The 14,069-nt window shown below is 40.5% G+C and overlaps 1 protein-coding gene across 19 annotated transcripts in view; it reads left to right on the top strand.

Moving 5' to 3' along the window:
- RIMBP2 (RIMS binding protein 2) overlaps positions 1–14,069 on the top strand; it is a 593,145-nt gene that overhangs the window by 424,879 nt on the left and 154,197 nt on the right. For all 19 annotated transcript variants that reach the window (XM_089653728.1, XM_089653746.1, XM_089653735.1 and 16 more), the window contains exon 8: positions 5,508–5,630. In XM_089653728.1, coding sequence (XP_089509854.1) covers positions 5,508–5,630 — 123 coding nt within the window. The remainder of the gene's footprint in view (positions 1–5,507; positions 5,631–14,069) is intronic.

Raw genomic sequence — 14,069 nt, 5'->3', positions numbered from 1 at the left:
ATTGGAGATCCGCATCCCAAGTGGAAGGGCAAGGGCATAGGCCACCGGATTCACCTTGTGGAGAATGCAAAAAGGACCGACAAAACGGGGAGCTAGTTTGGGTGTGGGCACCCAAAGATTGAGGTTACAAGTAGACAACCACACCCGATCGCCGACCTGGTATGAAGGAGCGGGCAACCGTCTGCGATCAGCCTGGAACTTCTGACGCTGAGCCGAGTCCCTCAAAGCCCTCTGGATCTGCCCCCATGAAGAACGCAGGGCAGCAAGATGGTTCTCCACAGCCGGAATATTGGCCACATACAATAGTGTCTAAATTATACATAAATAATATATGCCATAAGTGAACAAGACAATATCAAAGGTGAAAAAAATATTCCATGCATGTGACTGTGCTTTAAGCTGGAACACACACGTGATCTCCACTTCTAAGTGCAAGTACTCTCCTTCAAATGGCAGCAATGCCTGCTCACCTCCCTTCCTCGACCCACACAGGGCCTCAAAGCAGTTACCACCTCAGTGGTGTATTCCTCTGGCAGACTCCTTATTCCTCCTCCTCTCTTATGCAACTCATAAAAAGACAAGAAAGCCTTCCATAGTGTAGTAAATTTAATAGGCAAAGTTAAAAGTTACAAAGTTTTCCACTCACATGCTCCTTTCCATAAAAAAGCGTTTTTCCCAGCCTGTGGGTAGATGTGCATGCACCTGGGGGAATCCAATATGGCCACTGTGTCCGGACATACGTCACCAGGAAGTAGACAAACCGACGCGTAGCGTCACGTGCGTCGTGACTTCATCAGGGTGGGAAAAACGCGACTTCGTGACTTCATCAGGGTGGGAAGAACCCTGATGAAGTCACGACGCACGTGACGCTACGCGTCGGTTTGTCTACTTCCTGGTGACGTATGTCCGGACACAGTGGCCATATTGGATTCCCCCAGGTGCATGCACATCTACCCACAGGCTGGGAAAAACGCTTTTTTATGGAAAGGAGCATGTGAGTGGAAAACTTTGTAACTTTTAACTTTGCCTATTAAATTTACCACACTATGGAAGGCTTTCTTGTCTTTTTATGAGTTGCATAAGAGAGGAGGAGGAATAAGGAGTCTGCCAGAGGAATACACCACTGAGGTGGTAACTGCTTTGAGGCCCTGTGTGGGTCGAGGAAGGGAGGTGAGCAGGCATTGCTGCCATTTGAAGGAGAGTACTTGCACTTAGAAGTGGAGATCACGTGTGTGTTCCAGCTTAAAGCACAGTCACATGCATGGAATATTTTTTTCACCTTTGATATTGTCTTGTTCACTTATGGCATATATTATTTATGTATAATTTAGACACTATTGTATGTGGCCAATATTCTGTTTTCACGTATATATATTCTGTTTATTATATTTGATTTATGCACTATATATTTAGTTTCCTAATGTGTGTTATTTAGCTATTTTGGTTGACACTATTTTTTCTTTCCACTAGAGGGAGTCAACACACATTTATTATATATAGTGGTCACTTTGATTTATAATTACACTATATGGAGATACATGATTGTATTCATGTGATACAAGCGCTTCACTAATTTTTAATTTTATTTTGCACTTATTGGTATCAGCTAAGTGACAGCAGCTGTATTTTGTCAATTATTCCCATGAGCGCAGGAGGATCCCTTATTATTTTTCTCCACAGCCGGAATGTCCTGTGGTGAGAACCTCTCAGGTAATACCGCGGGTTGGTACCCATAGTTGGCCATGAAGGGAGACATCCCGGAGGAGGAGTTGACCGCTGAGTTCCTGGCAAACTCTGCCCAAGGCAGGAGATCGGCCCAATCGTCCTGATGGTCCGAGATATAACACCGAAGGAATTGTTCTAAGGCCTGATTGGAACGCTCCACAGCCCCATTGGACTGCGGGTGGTAGGCTGAAGAAAAGGAGAGACTAATACCTAACTGGGAGCAGAAGGCGCGCCAGAATCTGGACACGAACGGACTCCCGAGGTCCGAGACAATCACCTTGGGCAACCCATGCAGGCGAAAAATCTCCCTGGTTGTCAAGTTAGTTGCCAGTTATACTTTTCTGACACTTTCTTTTCTGTTTTTTGCTATGTATGGGGGGTGGGGGCATGGCTGGGACAAGGGGTAGGCAGGAATGGTGGCTGCCCTGGGTGCAGGGATGGGGTGGCATGTAGTGAGTTCATTTTGATACAAGGCTGACAGGAATAGTGACAGCGGCATCACTACTCCTGTCAGTTCAGTGCTGGATGTGTCCAGGAGAGAGCAGGGAGGGGGTGCCAGTTGTGTTCCCTCCGCCTTCTTCTTCCTGCCAGAGCAGCACTCCTGTATTGGGAAGTTGGCATCTGTGTGTATAGGAATACAGGATCATTGCACTAGCAGGAAGAAGAAGGGGGAGAGAAAACACAACCTGCACCTCCTCCCTGCTTTCTCCTGGCCGCTTCCTGCACTAGGCTGAAAGAAGTAGTGATGCTGCTGTCACTAATAATGAAGGGGGGGGGGCACAGTTTGGCATCTTTTCCCTGGGTGCTGGATGACCTTGTTCCAGCACTGGTTGGGGGGGAGGGTTCAATATTTTGTTTTTCTTTTGCTATTTTTATACCTGTTTGGGAGATTTTAACTGGCACTGTTATTAGAGTAAAAAGTTGATATACACATTGAAAAATACAGTCTTATTGCCATTAGAACCTCCGCTACATCAAGTAATTGTAACTTGCAGAGCTAGAAGTGCCACTAGAATCTTTAGCATCTGACACATACATTTGGACGTTAGCAATAGCAGCACTAGGGTCATCAGTTTGAATCACACCCACAGCACTACCTGCTTGGAGTTTGCATGTTCTCCCTGTGACTTCTTGGGTTTCCTCTCAGTACTTCAGTTTCTTCCCACACACCAAAGACATGCTGGTAGATTAACTGGATCCTGTCTAAAATTGGCCCTAGTATTTTTAAATGTAATTTAGGGACCTTAGATTGTAAGTTCTTTGAGGGCAGGGACTGATGTGAATGTACAATGTATATGTACAATAAATCACTGCATAAATTGATGAAGCTATACAAGTACCTACTGTGTAATATTATTATTATACAGGATTTATATAGCGCCAACAGTTTGTGCAGCACTTTACAAAATGAAGGTAGACAATATAGTTACAATATAATTTGATACAAGAAGAAACAGAGGGCCCTGCTCATTATATAATAAATGAATAATTAGTATGCCCCTTCTAATCTGTAGGGACACGTTAGTATTATAGAGGACAGGGGAAAGGGGCACAGCATGCAGCAAGGGGATACAGGCCTCTTTAGCCTTGCAGTTATTTAGTAGAGTAGATAAGGGTTTGTAACATCTATCAGGTTTTTATTGCTTTGTGAGTCTTCATGACACCTGCACCCTTTCATTTCTTGCCCTGGTGTCACAAAAACAAGAAGTGATGAGAAATAAGGACACAGACAGCAATGAAAATTGGGAGAGGTTCTTCTGGAGTTGGGCTTCAATCAGATTTATCAGTACAACAACTCATGCAGTTACATAATTGTTATTTTTATTATTTATTATGCTCCTTTTGTAAGTTCTTTACTTTGTTTTGTTATCAGATTTATGTAATTTTGTGCACTTTAGCATTCAGAATAGGAGAGGAAGGGTAATGTTGTGCAGTGAACAGTTGCTGACAGGGAACATGCTGACAGGAGAACAGAACAGACTGAGCTAAGTGACGACTTGTGTGCTGCTGCTACTTCATTGTCAAATCAGCGGAGTGGGGCTATGATCTTAAAGTGGTAATAAACCGCACTTGAAAAAAAAAAAACGTTTTCCCCTGCAAGGTAATGTCATGTGCTAGTATGCATCGCATATTAGCATGTTCATCCGGTCTTAATTCTGGGTTCACAAGCTTCGGCCAACTGACTGGCCAAACCATGAGTCCCAGGCCACGGTACAGTGCTCTGAAGGAACAGCAAGACAATGCCATTCCTTCAGCGCACATGCGCCCGCTGTCAAAAGGAGCAAATATCTCCTGAATGGTGCACGTTTAGGAGATATTCATTTTACCTACAGGTAAGCTTTATTATTAGCAGGTCAAGAATCTGGCTATGTTATGTGGCTGAAATGCCTGGATTACAAGATACTATGGAATTACCTTTGGTGGGCATAATTTTTCAAATATTTGTATTGTAATGAATTATTAGGACTCATTCACACTTGTGTGACTTGTTACTCGGCTTTGGACATCAAAGTTGCATGACAAGTTGCAGCCCATTCTATTCAATGACACCTGTTAAAATTGGTGTGACTTGTCACAGGAACTTTGAAAAGGTGCTTGCACTACTTTGGTCCAACTTTTGATGTGACTTAGATCCATAGAGTGTAAAGGCGCATCAAAGCCATACTCCATATTTGCATGGGAAATCACATGACTTTGGAGTCGGATAGTGTGAACCGAGCCTAAGTGGCTTGCTTGGAGTCTAGCTTTAGCTGCAACACTGGTTATTTAGACTATTTAGACTGTTTGTTTGTCCCAGTCAATGGGCTGCATGTCTCCTATACTAAATACAAAGAGAGCTTTCTGAAATTTTTTATGCGCACGTGTAACAACTGATTTATCATAGCACAGGTTTAAGAGTCTGTGGAAGCCGAAAGGCATTTGCAGAGCATAAAACATAAGATTTGATGTGAAATCTGTCTGTCTGGAGAACTGTATAGTGAAAGATTGGTCAAACTGATAGAAAACACTGTCCCCAGATCTGCTATCATAGCAGTTAATCCATAATGTGCACAAAACAAACAGAATTCATAAGTGCCTAAGATATTCATCTAATAATTTCTATGTAAAGTAAGTTCAATTGCAAAACATTTTAGGTGAACCTTTTTTTTTTTATTTCTATTAATTTTGGGCAAATGACATTTAGTGAATCATGTGGCTTCGTCATTGCTTCTCAATATATTGCACCTGCAGCAAAAGAATACTAATATAAAGGGAAAACATACAGATGAGATTGCTTATGTGTGCCAGTATTGTATATCCATTCCATCTGATAAAACTGTGTTACTAATAGGATGAAAGACAAATTGAAATTTGTAGTGTAAATAGGGTTGATTTACTAAAGGCAAGTAGGCTATTTACTTTGAAAGGGAATTTTCCCTTAGCTTAGTCAATGCAGTGAAAATTAACATTGCAAACAATACCCATTCAGGAGTAAAGAAAATTTTAAAAAGTAGTCTTTTGGTTGCACATGACTGGATGATGGCACTCAGCAGATAAAAGAAAATTCCATTGCAAAGTGCTAATTCCTTTCCAAAGTGAACAGCATATTTGTCTTTAGAAAATGAACCCCAATTTGTTTGTTTAGCTATTTTCACATAAAAAAACAACTTTGCAATATATGCAAGTTATAAAGCTCTGTATCATATGTATAGTTTTTTTTCTATCTTCTGTGAATCAAAGTATACTTTTCCCATGTAAATCTTTTCTTAATCAATGTGAATATTCCTTTTTGTTCCTAACAGGTGAAGTTGGACTATGAACAGCTTCGAGAAACCCTCACTATAGTCACCAAAGAAAGAGATTTGGCTGTGAAGGAGAAGTACCAGCTCCAAGCCAAACTGGAGAACCTAGAGCAGGTCCTAAAGGTGAGACCAAGCCTTGTTATTTAGATGGGATTGTTCTAAATAATGCTATACAGATTTGATGAGCTCATGGATTGATATGAGCTGATTGATTCGCATGAACTAGGACTTAACCTTTATTGTGTCATTTTCAAATGTGGATATTCACAAAGATTTTGTGCATTTTCACTTGCTCTCCCATGTGGACCTGCATGCCCTTCCAGTATTTCCCCAGTGTTTGTCTGAACAATTCCACAGACAATCAAGCAGGAATTTATAATTAGTATATTAAAGCATTGTGGGGCACAACAATCACCAATTCCAAAGTGCTCTGATACTGGACACTTCCAATCAGTGCCATCATTAGTCACAGTGCTTTGGGAGCTAGTCTCATTCAGTGATAAAAAGTCATAAGCATAGCATCACAATCATCCTCATCCATTTAAGTCATAGATAGTGCTAATTACCATTGTTCACTGCTAACTGTCAATAATAATTCTAACTTCTCACTCAGTATGCTGTAAGCAGGCACAATATTATTTACACATAACGTCACATGCACAGCCAAATAGCTGTGTTAAGTAGAGTCAATTTAAGGGCTAGAACTTAAGAGAACCTGTTTTTTGCACATATTCTACAAAACATCAGGTTTGCTGCATAAGAGGCACCATAAGCAGCCTGAACTTACCTTCACTGCACTGTTCCAAAGACAGAGGAAAACCCAGTACTTCCAGATATTAAGCACTCATGATACATCATCCTGCCTACCACATTTTAGGGAGAGGTTTCTGAGCAGGCCCAAGTACGGTCCAATGAGAAGGTGCAGAGGCTTGCACAACCACATACAAGTTTTAATTTTCAGAAAGTAAAACATACATCGGAATTTTCAAGCTGTCTAGTTGCAGAATGGAATAGGTTAAAATAAATTAAGTTTAGATAAATTAAGCTCTGACTGCTTACAGTGCTTTTTATGCAAGATTCCTATTTATTTTTTCTAGTAGTACAGGTCTACTTTAAGTCAAACCAGTAGCTATAATGTTAGAAATGGTACTACAAGCCTGAACACTGAAGAATCCATCTTCCAAAAATGTATTCAATTGGGGTCTCCAAACTTTTCTGTACAAATTTTATAATTGAGTGAATTAAATTTAAACAGAATAACACTTCAGTAAACAAATCATACATATTCCTGAATAAATTGGCCCCAAAGCCTTGGCCCCTTATATTAGAGTCCCCATCAAAGTCCCCACTACATCAGAATCCCCCTTATATCAGAGTCCCTCATACATTATAGTGCCCATCAAAGTCCCCTTTTATATCAGTCTGGATAAAATCTTGTTGCATGCCCCATTTGGTCCGTGGGCCGTAGTTTATAACTTTTCACAATTTGCGCAGTGGCAAAATGTGTATCTGACAGTTTTGTTCACGCTACAGTTTATTTTTTTAGAAACTTGGATATAATAAAGTGGTTGTAAAGCATTCCATTTTTTAAAATTAAAATAACAAATGTCATACCTGCTCTATGAAATAGTTTTCCACAGAGCAGCCCAGATGCTCCTCTTCGCGGGTCCCCCGCTGGCACTCCTGGCTCCTCCCCTCTTCAGAGTGCCCCCACAACAAGCCACTTGCTATGAGGGCACTCATGTGGGCTTGCTCCCAAGCCTCACCTGGCTCCCCTGTTACCTATTCACAGAATTTGATTGAGCCATTGGCTCCCGCTGTTGTCAATCTGCCCCGTCAGGAGGTAAAGAGTGGAGAGATCTGCTGCTCTCATGCACAGCGCTGGATCAAATTTGAGCTCAGATAGGTATAAGGGAGGGCAGGGAGGATTCTGTGACACAGAAGGTTTTTTTAGCTTAATGCATAGAATGTATGCATATACTATATATACTGTAAGGGGCCAAGAAACAAGACTGCTTCTACAAACATTTGTTTGTGAAAATTTCCCCGCTACTAAATATTCCACAGTCAACTGTTAGCAGTAATATAACAAAGTGGAAGCAACTGGGAACAACAGCAACTCAGCCACGAAGTGGTAGCCACGTAAAATGACAGAGCAGGGTCAGTGCATGCTGAAGCACACAGTGCGCAGAAATCACCAACTGTCTGCAGAGTCACTAGCTAAAGACCTCCAAACTGTATGTGGCCTTCAGATTAACTGAGCAACAGTGTGCACAGAGCTTCATGGAATGGGTTTCCATGGATAAGCAGCTGCATCCAAGCCTTTCATCACTAAGTGAAATGCAAAGCGTCGGATGTAGTGGTGTAAAGCACGCCGCAACTGGACTCTAGAGCAGTGGAGACATTTTCTCTTGAGTGATAAGTCAGGCTTCTCTGTTTGGCAATCCTATGGATGTGTCTGGGTTTGGCGGTTGCCAGGAGAATGGTACTTGCCTGACTGTATTGTGCCAAGTGTAAAGTTTGGTGGAGGGGGGATTATGGTGTGGGGTTGCTTCTCAACGGTTGGGCTTGGCCCTTTAGTTCCAGTGAAGGGAACTCTTAAGGCGTCAGCATACCAAGACATTTTGGACAATTTTATGCTTCCATCTTTGTTGGGACAGTTTGGGGATGGCCCCTTTCTGTTCCAACATGACTGCGCACCAGTGCACAAAGCGAGGTCCATAAAGACATGGATGAGTGAGTTTGGGATGGAGGAAGGTGACTGGCCTGCACAGAGTTCTGACCTCAACCTGAAAGAACACCTTTGGGATGAATTAGAGTGGAGGCTGCGAGACCTTCTCATCCGACATTGGTGCCTGACCTCACATTCCCTTTGACATACTCCTAAACCTTGTGGACAGCCTTTCATGAAGAGGTGAAGATGTTAGAGCTGCAAAGGGTGGGCCAACTCAATATTGAACCCTACGGACTAAGACTGGGATGCCATTAAATTTCATATGCGTGTAAAGGGAATACTTTTGGCAATATTGTGTGTGTATACAGTATATATATATACACAATAATTCTGTGGAATTCTGTAGTATCTTTCTTTCTGTATATAGTATATTGAAAAATATATACATTGTGACTGCTGCAGCACCTGTTTTATTATTTTTATTTAGATTATATTATAATGATACTTTATATTATATTATAATAAATTATTAGATTTAATCAAATCCTTGTTTGTGTTATAACTAAGCAAACAATGGTCTTTTCAGGAAATAGTTAAACAGATCTCTGCAAAATATAAATTGGTAGAAGCAGGTAACTTATTATAAAAGCACGCAGGACATAACTATAGTAATTACACTGTACTTGTTGTGTTAAAGGTTCCTATGATTCCCTATTGAGTAAATGACGTTGGCAATAAATTATATATGATCCTTGAAGAAAAAAAAAAGGCAAGTGGAATTATTGGCAGCAAAGAGTATGCCATGAAAAGGGAAGGGGGCAGTCAGAGGCAGAGATGAACTATATAAAAGGTTTTAGGTATTCAGCAATATGGTTATTACCTCTATTTGGAATATCAGATATTGGCTCGTATACATTGTTACATATTTAAGATCGCTTTTTGTGAACTAGATATGTTCTTACAAAAATCCCCTTACAGAAGCTTTGCCATTACACAGTAGGCTTTCCTCTTCTGCTAATCAGATTACTTAAGGAAAAGGTTCATTTAAGCTAGGCATGGTGAGTGGGTATTCACATAATCTAGTTTGTTCCCATATGGGTAAACAATTTTGTGTATAATAAATTACACATTATAATAGCACCTCTATACTGTCTATCTGTGTATCTGACTATCTCTCACAAACGTTCTCGCTCTGCCTAGCTAACTGGCAGGGTACCACATTTCTAAGAATTCAGCTAGTGGTGGGCTATCTCTTGAAAACCCAGAAAGTTGTGTAAGAACTGTGTTGTTAAACCTTATGGCGAGTAAATGATTGGGAACCAAGCTGACTAGTTCCCAGTTATTAGTTAGAGACCTGCACCAATGACAGCATGGTCTCAGATCTAGGAATGTGCATGAGGAGCCTAGCATAGGGATGCTTTCCAGAGAACAATAACCTATAGTTTGCAGATACAAAGAGTTAAAGCCCAGCTACATTTATTGAAATGGTGAGGGACTGAAGTTTCCTTAAGACTAAATAGAAATGCCCCCTGCTGCATCATTTAGGGTGTAAGAACTTACTACCATTCCCTTCTTGTTTAATGCAGAGTGTTGAGCTAGTGTTAAACCTCATGACCCTAACATGCATGAAGGAAAATTAAATTAATCTAATGCAATAATGCACCAAATTGGTTTAGTTCTCATGCATATGCATGGTTCAAGGCTTGATATGTTTTAGTATAAAATTCCAGTATTTTCCCACACCTAGGGAATTGCAGGTTGCACATTGAGCCAGCCAAATAAGTGAATGACTGCAGCAGCTATACACAGGTATACGCTAATGCTTTTGTGCATTGGCAAAAAAGCAGGCAGATGTCTTACAGGATTATCGGTGATCTGAGTGTGAGGTATTACAAAGATGCAGCCTGCAGTATCTGTATTTATAGAAGAGACAGAAAACACATGTAGCTAACTTGCTCATTCTGAGTTTAATGTGACAAACAGAAATGGATCACATTATACAGATAATTACTTTCTTTATAGTAGTAGTGCAGACAATATGGAAAAGCACATCAATTACCGAATTACCGTTACTAACATATAGGATACTAAAAAGAGAAAGTGAATGTCAGAACAAACAAAAAACTGAACAAAGATAAACCAAGTGTGACTAACCTGTATTTAAAGAGGAGATAGAAAACACATGTGCTCACTTGCATGTGAGCTTGATGGCTGTCTCCTGAAGTCACACTACAAGTCATTGGCGCTATCTCTACAGTAGTTGCAGCCTAGTAATAGAATTGCTGGTAGTTTTATTCATTTACTTGCTACATATGCAAATGAAGTATTCCCTGAACGTGGAAATCCTAAATTTGGAGAGCATGTCATATGAGCATATGCATGGTTACACCGCTGCACTAAAGCATCGGCGTGTGCCTGAGTACAGCCATGTACAGCCATTTACTTTTTTGGCGCAGCTGTATGCGCCACCTATTACTCCCCAGGCAGGGAAAAACAGCAGAATTTTATGTTATTACATATTTTTTTCCTCAAAATGTTTGTGTGCATGAGGTCCTAATGAATTTCAGAAACTTGAAACCTTTTTAAACTGAGAATATAGCATGTAATAGGAACTTTGCACACGGACATTGATAGTCCAGTCTGTTTTAAAGTACAAGATAATACTATCCCACTTAACCTCTTGGCGCCGGCCGAACGCAAATGTGCGGCCTCCCGGCATCTGGGTGTTCTATTAAAAAAAACATATGTGCTGGGAGCGCTCACCCTGCGTGTTCCCAGCACACATGTCTGGTACTCACGGAAAGGTCCCGATCTCCTCTTTCGATGTCACGTGTCACGGCAATCAGATGACCCTAAACCCCGCCTCCCGGCTTCTGAAACCCTTAAAGGGCTGGGAGGTGCTGGCACCAAGGGGTTAAGGAACCTTTTCATGAAATCTAGAGCACCATACCCTGTTTGTTTTGCTCAAGGTGCCAAATTTCTATCTTTCACAAGGAAATATGCCCAACATAACGCTGCGTCCAGTCCCTCTTCCAGACACTCCCTCCCATTTGACCACACATGCCAAAATTTCACAATCAGAATTCACCCCAGGAGCCAGTTTCACCAATCACTGGCCCACATGGCTTCCTGTGCATGAGGAAATCTGCCCAAAATACTTTTCAGTTATCCCTGTGCATAACTCCAAATAATAAATGCGTTGGTTGAGCTTGGCTGCTCCCAGTGTATGATTAGGTAAATATGCAGCTGCAAAGTTAGTTTAGTGTTAGGCTGTACAATTTTCCCCGTTCTTGGTGCTGAACACTATCAACACCAAGAACTTCTACTTCAGCACTAATGACCTTTCATCAAGTAAGTCTAGATTTGCTTTGCTTTTGAAATTATTTTTTATTGGGTGTTTGTATGAACCCGCTTTCTCAAGGTTTTTATATTCCTATTTCTTTCATGAGGTTTTTCTAGTAATGCAACAGTTAAGTGTTATCATAGAAGAACTTGATATCCTGCTGGAGAAGAATTCTTAATCTATAAGTCATTGGAGTTGCTTGGAGTTCATGCTATGAGCTGCAGGTATTTCCTTGATGGTACATCTTTCATAACCTACATTCACTGGTTGCCTTGGTGACTAGTTTGAGGGGTAATCAAGATGCAGCTCATGCTGGCTTCTCAGGAAAGACTTGCAGATTATAAAGCATTATTAAAATAAGTACTGATGATTCACTAACATAGATTGCCCAGTGTTATTCACATCTTCAGTTTTCGAAGTTGACACTTTTTTTTGTATATTCTACAAATTTGTTTAGGTGATTCTGTATTGAATGGGGTCAGGGAGATGCTTGTTACATCTGTGCCATATAAGCAGTTAGACAATATTTTAAATTGCAATAATATCTATTGTTGACACCATTTAGTGATGTGAATGTGAATGTCTCAGGGAAAAATCAAAAACTTTTACTACTGCAGAAAATGATACATACAGTGCCTTGAAAAAGTATTTATACCCCTTGAAATTTTGCACATTTTGTCATGTTACAACCAAAAATGTAAATGTATTTTATTGGGATTTTATGTGATAGACCAACACAAAGTGGAACATAATTGTGAAGTAGAAGGAAAATGAGAAATGGTTTTCAAATATCTGAAAAGTGTGGTGTGCATTTGTATTAAGCCCCCTTGAGTCAATACGTTGTAGAACCACCTTTCGCTGCAATTACAGCTGCAAGTCTTTTTTGGGGATGTCTCTACCAGCTTTTCATATCTAGAGAGTGAAATCTTTGCCCATTCTTCTTTGCGAAATAGCTCAAGCTCTGTCAGATTGGATGGAGAGCATCTGTGAACAGCAATTTTCAAGTCTTGCCACAGATTCTCAATTGGATTTAGGTCTGGACTTTGACTGGGCCATTCTAACACATTAATATGCTTTGATCTAAACCATTCCATTGTAGCTCTGGCTGTATGTTTAGGGTCATTTTACTGCTGGAAGCTGAACCTCCATCCCAGTCTGAAGTCTTTTGCATGCTCTAACAGATTTTCTTCTAAGATTGCCCAGTATGTGACTCCATCGATCTTCCCATCAACTTTGATGAGCTTCCATGTCCCTGCTGAAGAAAAGCATCCCCACAACATGATGCTGCCACCACCATGTTTCATGGTGTGGATATTGTGTTCAGGGTGATGTGCAGTGTTAGTTTTACACAACAAATAGCATTTTGCTTTTAGGCCAAAAAGTTAAATTTTGGTCTCATCTGACCAGAGCACACGGTTGCTGTGTCTCTCACATGGCTGCTCACAAACTGCAAACAGGACTTCTTGTTGCTTTTTTTCAACAATGACAGTGTGGACAGATTCTCCCACCTGAACTGTGGATCTCTGCAGCTCCGCCAGAGTTACCATGGGCCTCTTGGTTACTTCTCTGAATAATGTTCTCCTTGCCCGGCCTGTCAGTTTAGGTGGATAGCCATGTGTTGGTAGGTTTGCAGTTGTGCCATACTCTTCATTTTCGGATGATGGATTGAACAATGCTCTGCGAGATGTTCAAAGCTTGGGATTTTTTTTTTATATCCTAACCCTTCTTTAAACTTCTCCACAACTTTTTTCCTGACCTGTCTGGTGTGTTCCTTAGCATTCATGATGCTGTTTGTTCACTAATGTTCTCTAACAAACCCCTGAGGGCTTCACAGAACAGCTGTATTTATACTGAGATTAAATTACACACAGGCGGACTCTATTTACTAATTAAGTGACTTCTGAAGGTAATTGATTCCACTAAATTTTAGTTAGGGGTATCAGATTAAAGGGGGCTGAATACAATGCTTGCCACACTTTTGAGATAATTATTTATACAGAAATTTGAAAAACATTTATCATTTTTCTTCCACTTCACAATTATGTGCCACTTTCTGTTGGTCTATCACATTAAATCCCTATAAAATACATTTAGGTTTTTGGTTGTAACATGACAAAATGTGGAAGATTTCAAGGGGTATGAATACTTTTTCAAGGCACTGTATGGCGAAGAAGCATCCCCTGTTGTGTTGGATGTCTTCATTTCACAATGCAGACATACCTGTTGCTGCATATAAAAGGAGAGAACAGTTTCCAGAGAAGGTCAACTTGACCAAGCCATAGCTATTTTATTTGGGAAAAGGGCTTAAATTTATACCCAAGCCTTGTCTCTTTCATGTCCACATAGCTCTTATAACTTCGTGAACACTTTCAGGAGAATAGAGACAAGTTGTCTTAAGGAAAATGTAGGAAAATGTCTCAATACTTTACATGTTACTCATGGCTAGCACTATTGTAGAAATTAATACTACTTACAAATATGTAAACCCAACATGTCATATTCCTGATATGTGCCTGTTCTACCATGTACTTGTATGAAACAGTAT

The sequence above is a fragment of the Staurois parvus genome, unplaced genomic scaffold, assembly GCF_062004578.1.
Source record: "Staurois parvus isolate SC_StPar_1 unplaced genomic scaffold, SC_StPar_1.0 ptg000719l, whole genome shotgun sequence".
Taxonomy (NCBI): Eukaryota; Metazoa; Chordata; class Amphibia; order Anura; family Ranidae; genus Staurois; species Staurois parvus.
Note: the sequence above shows the minus strand (reverse complement) of the source record. Positions and strands in the feature narration are given on the sequence as shown.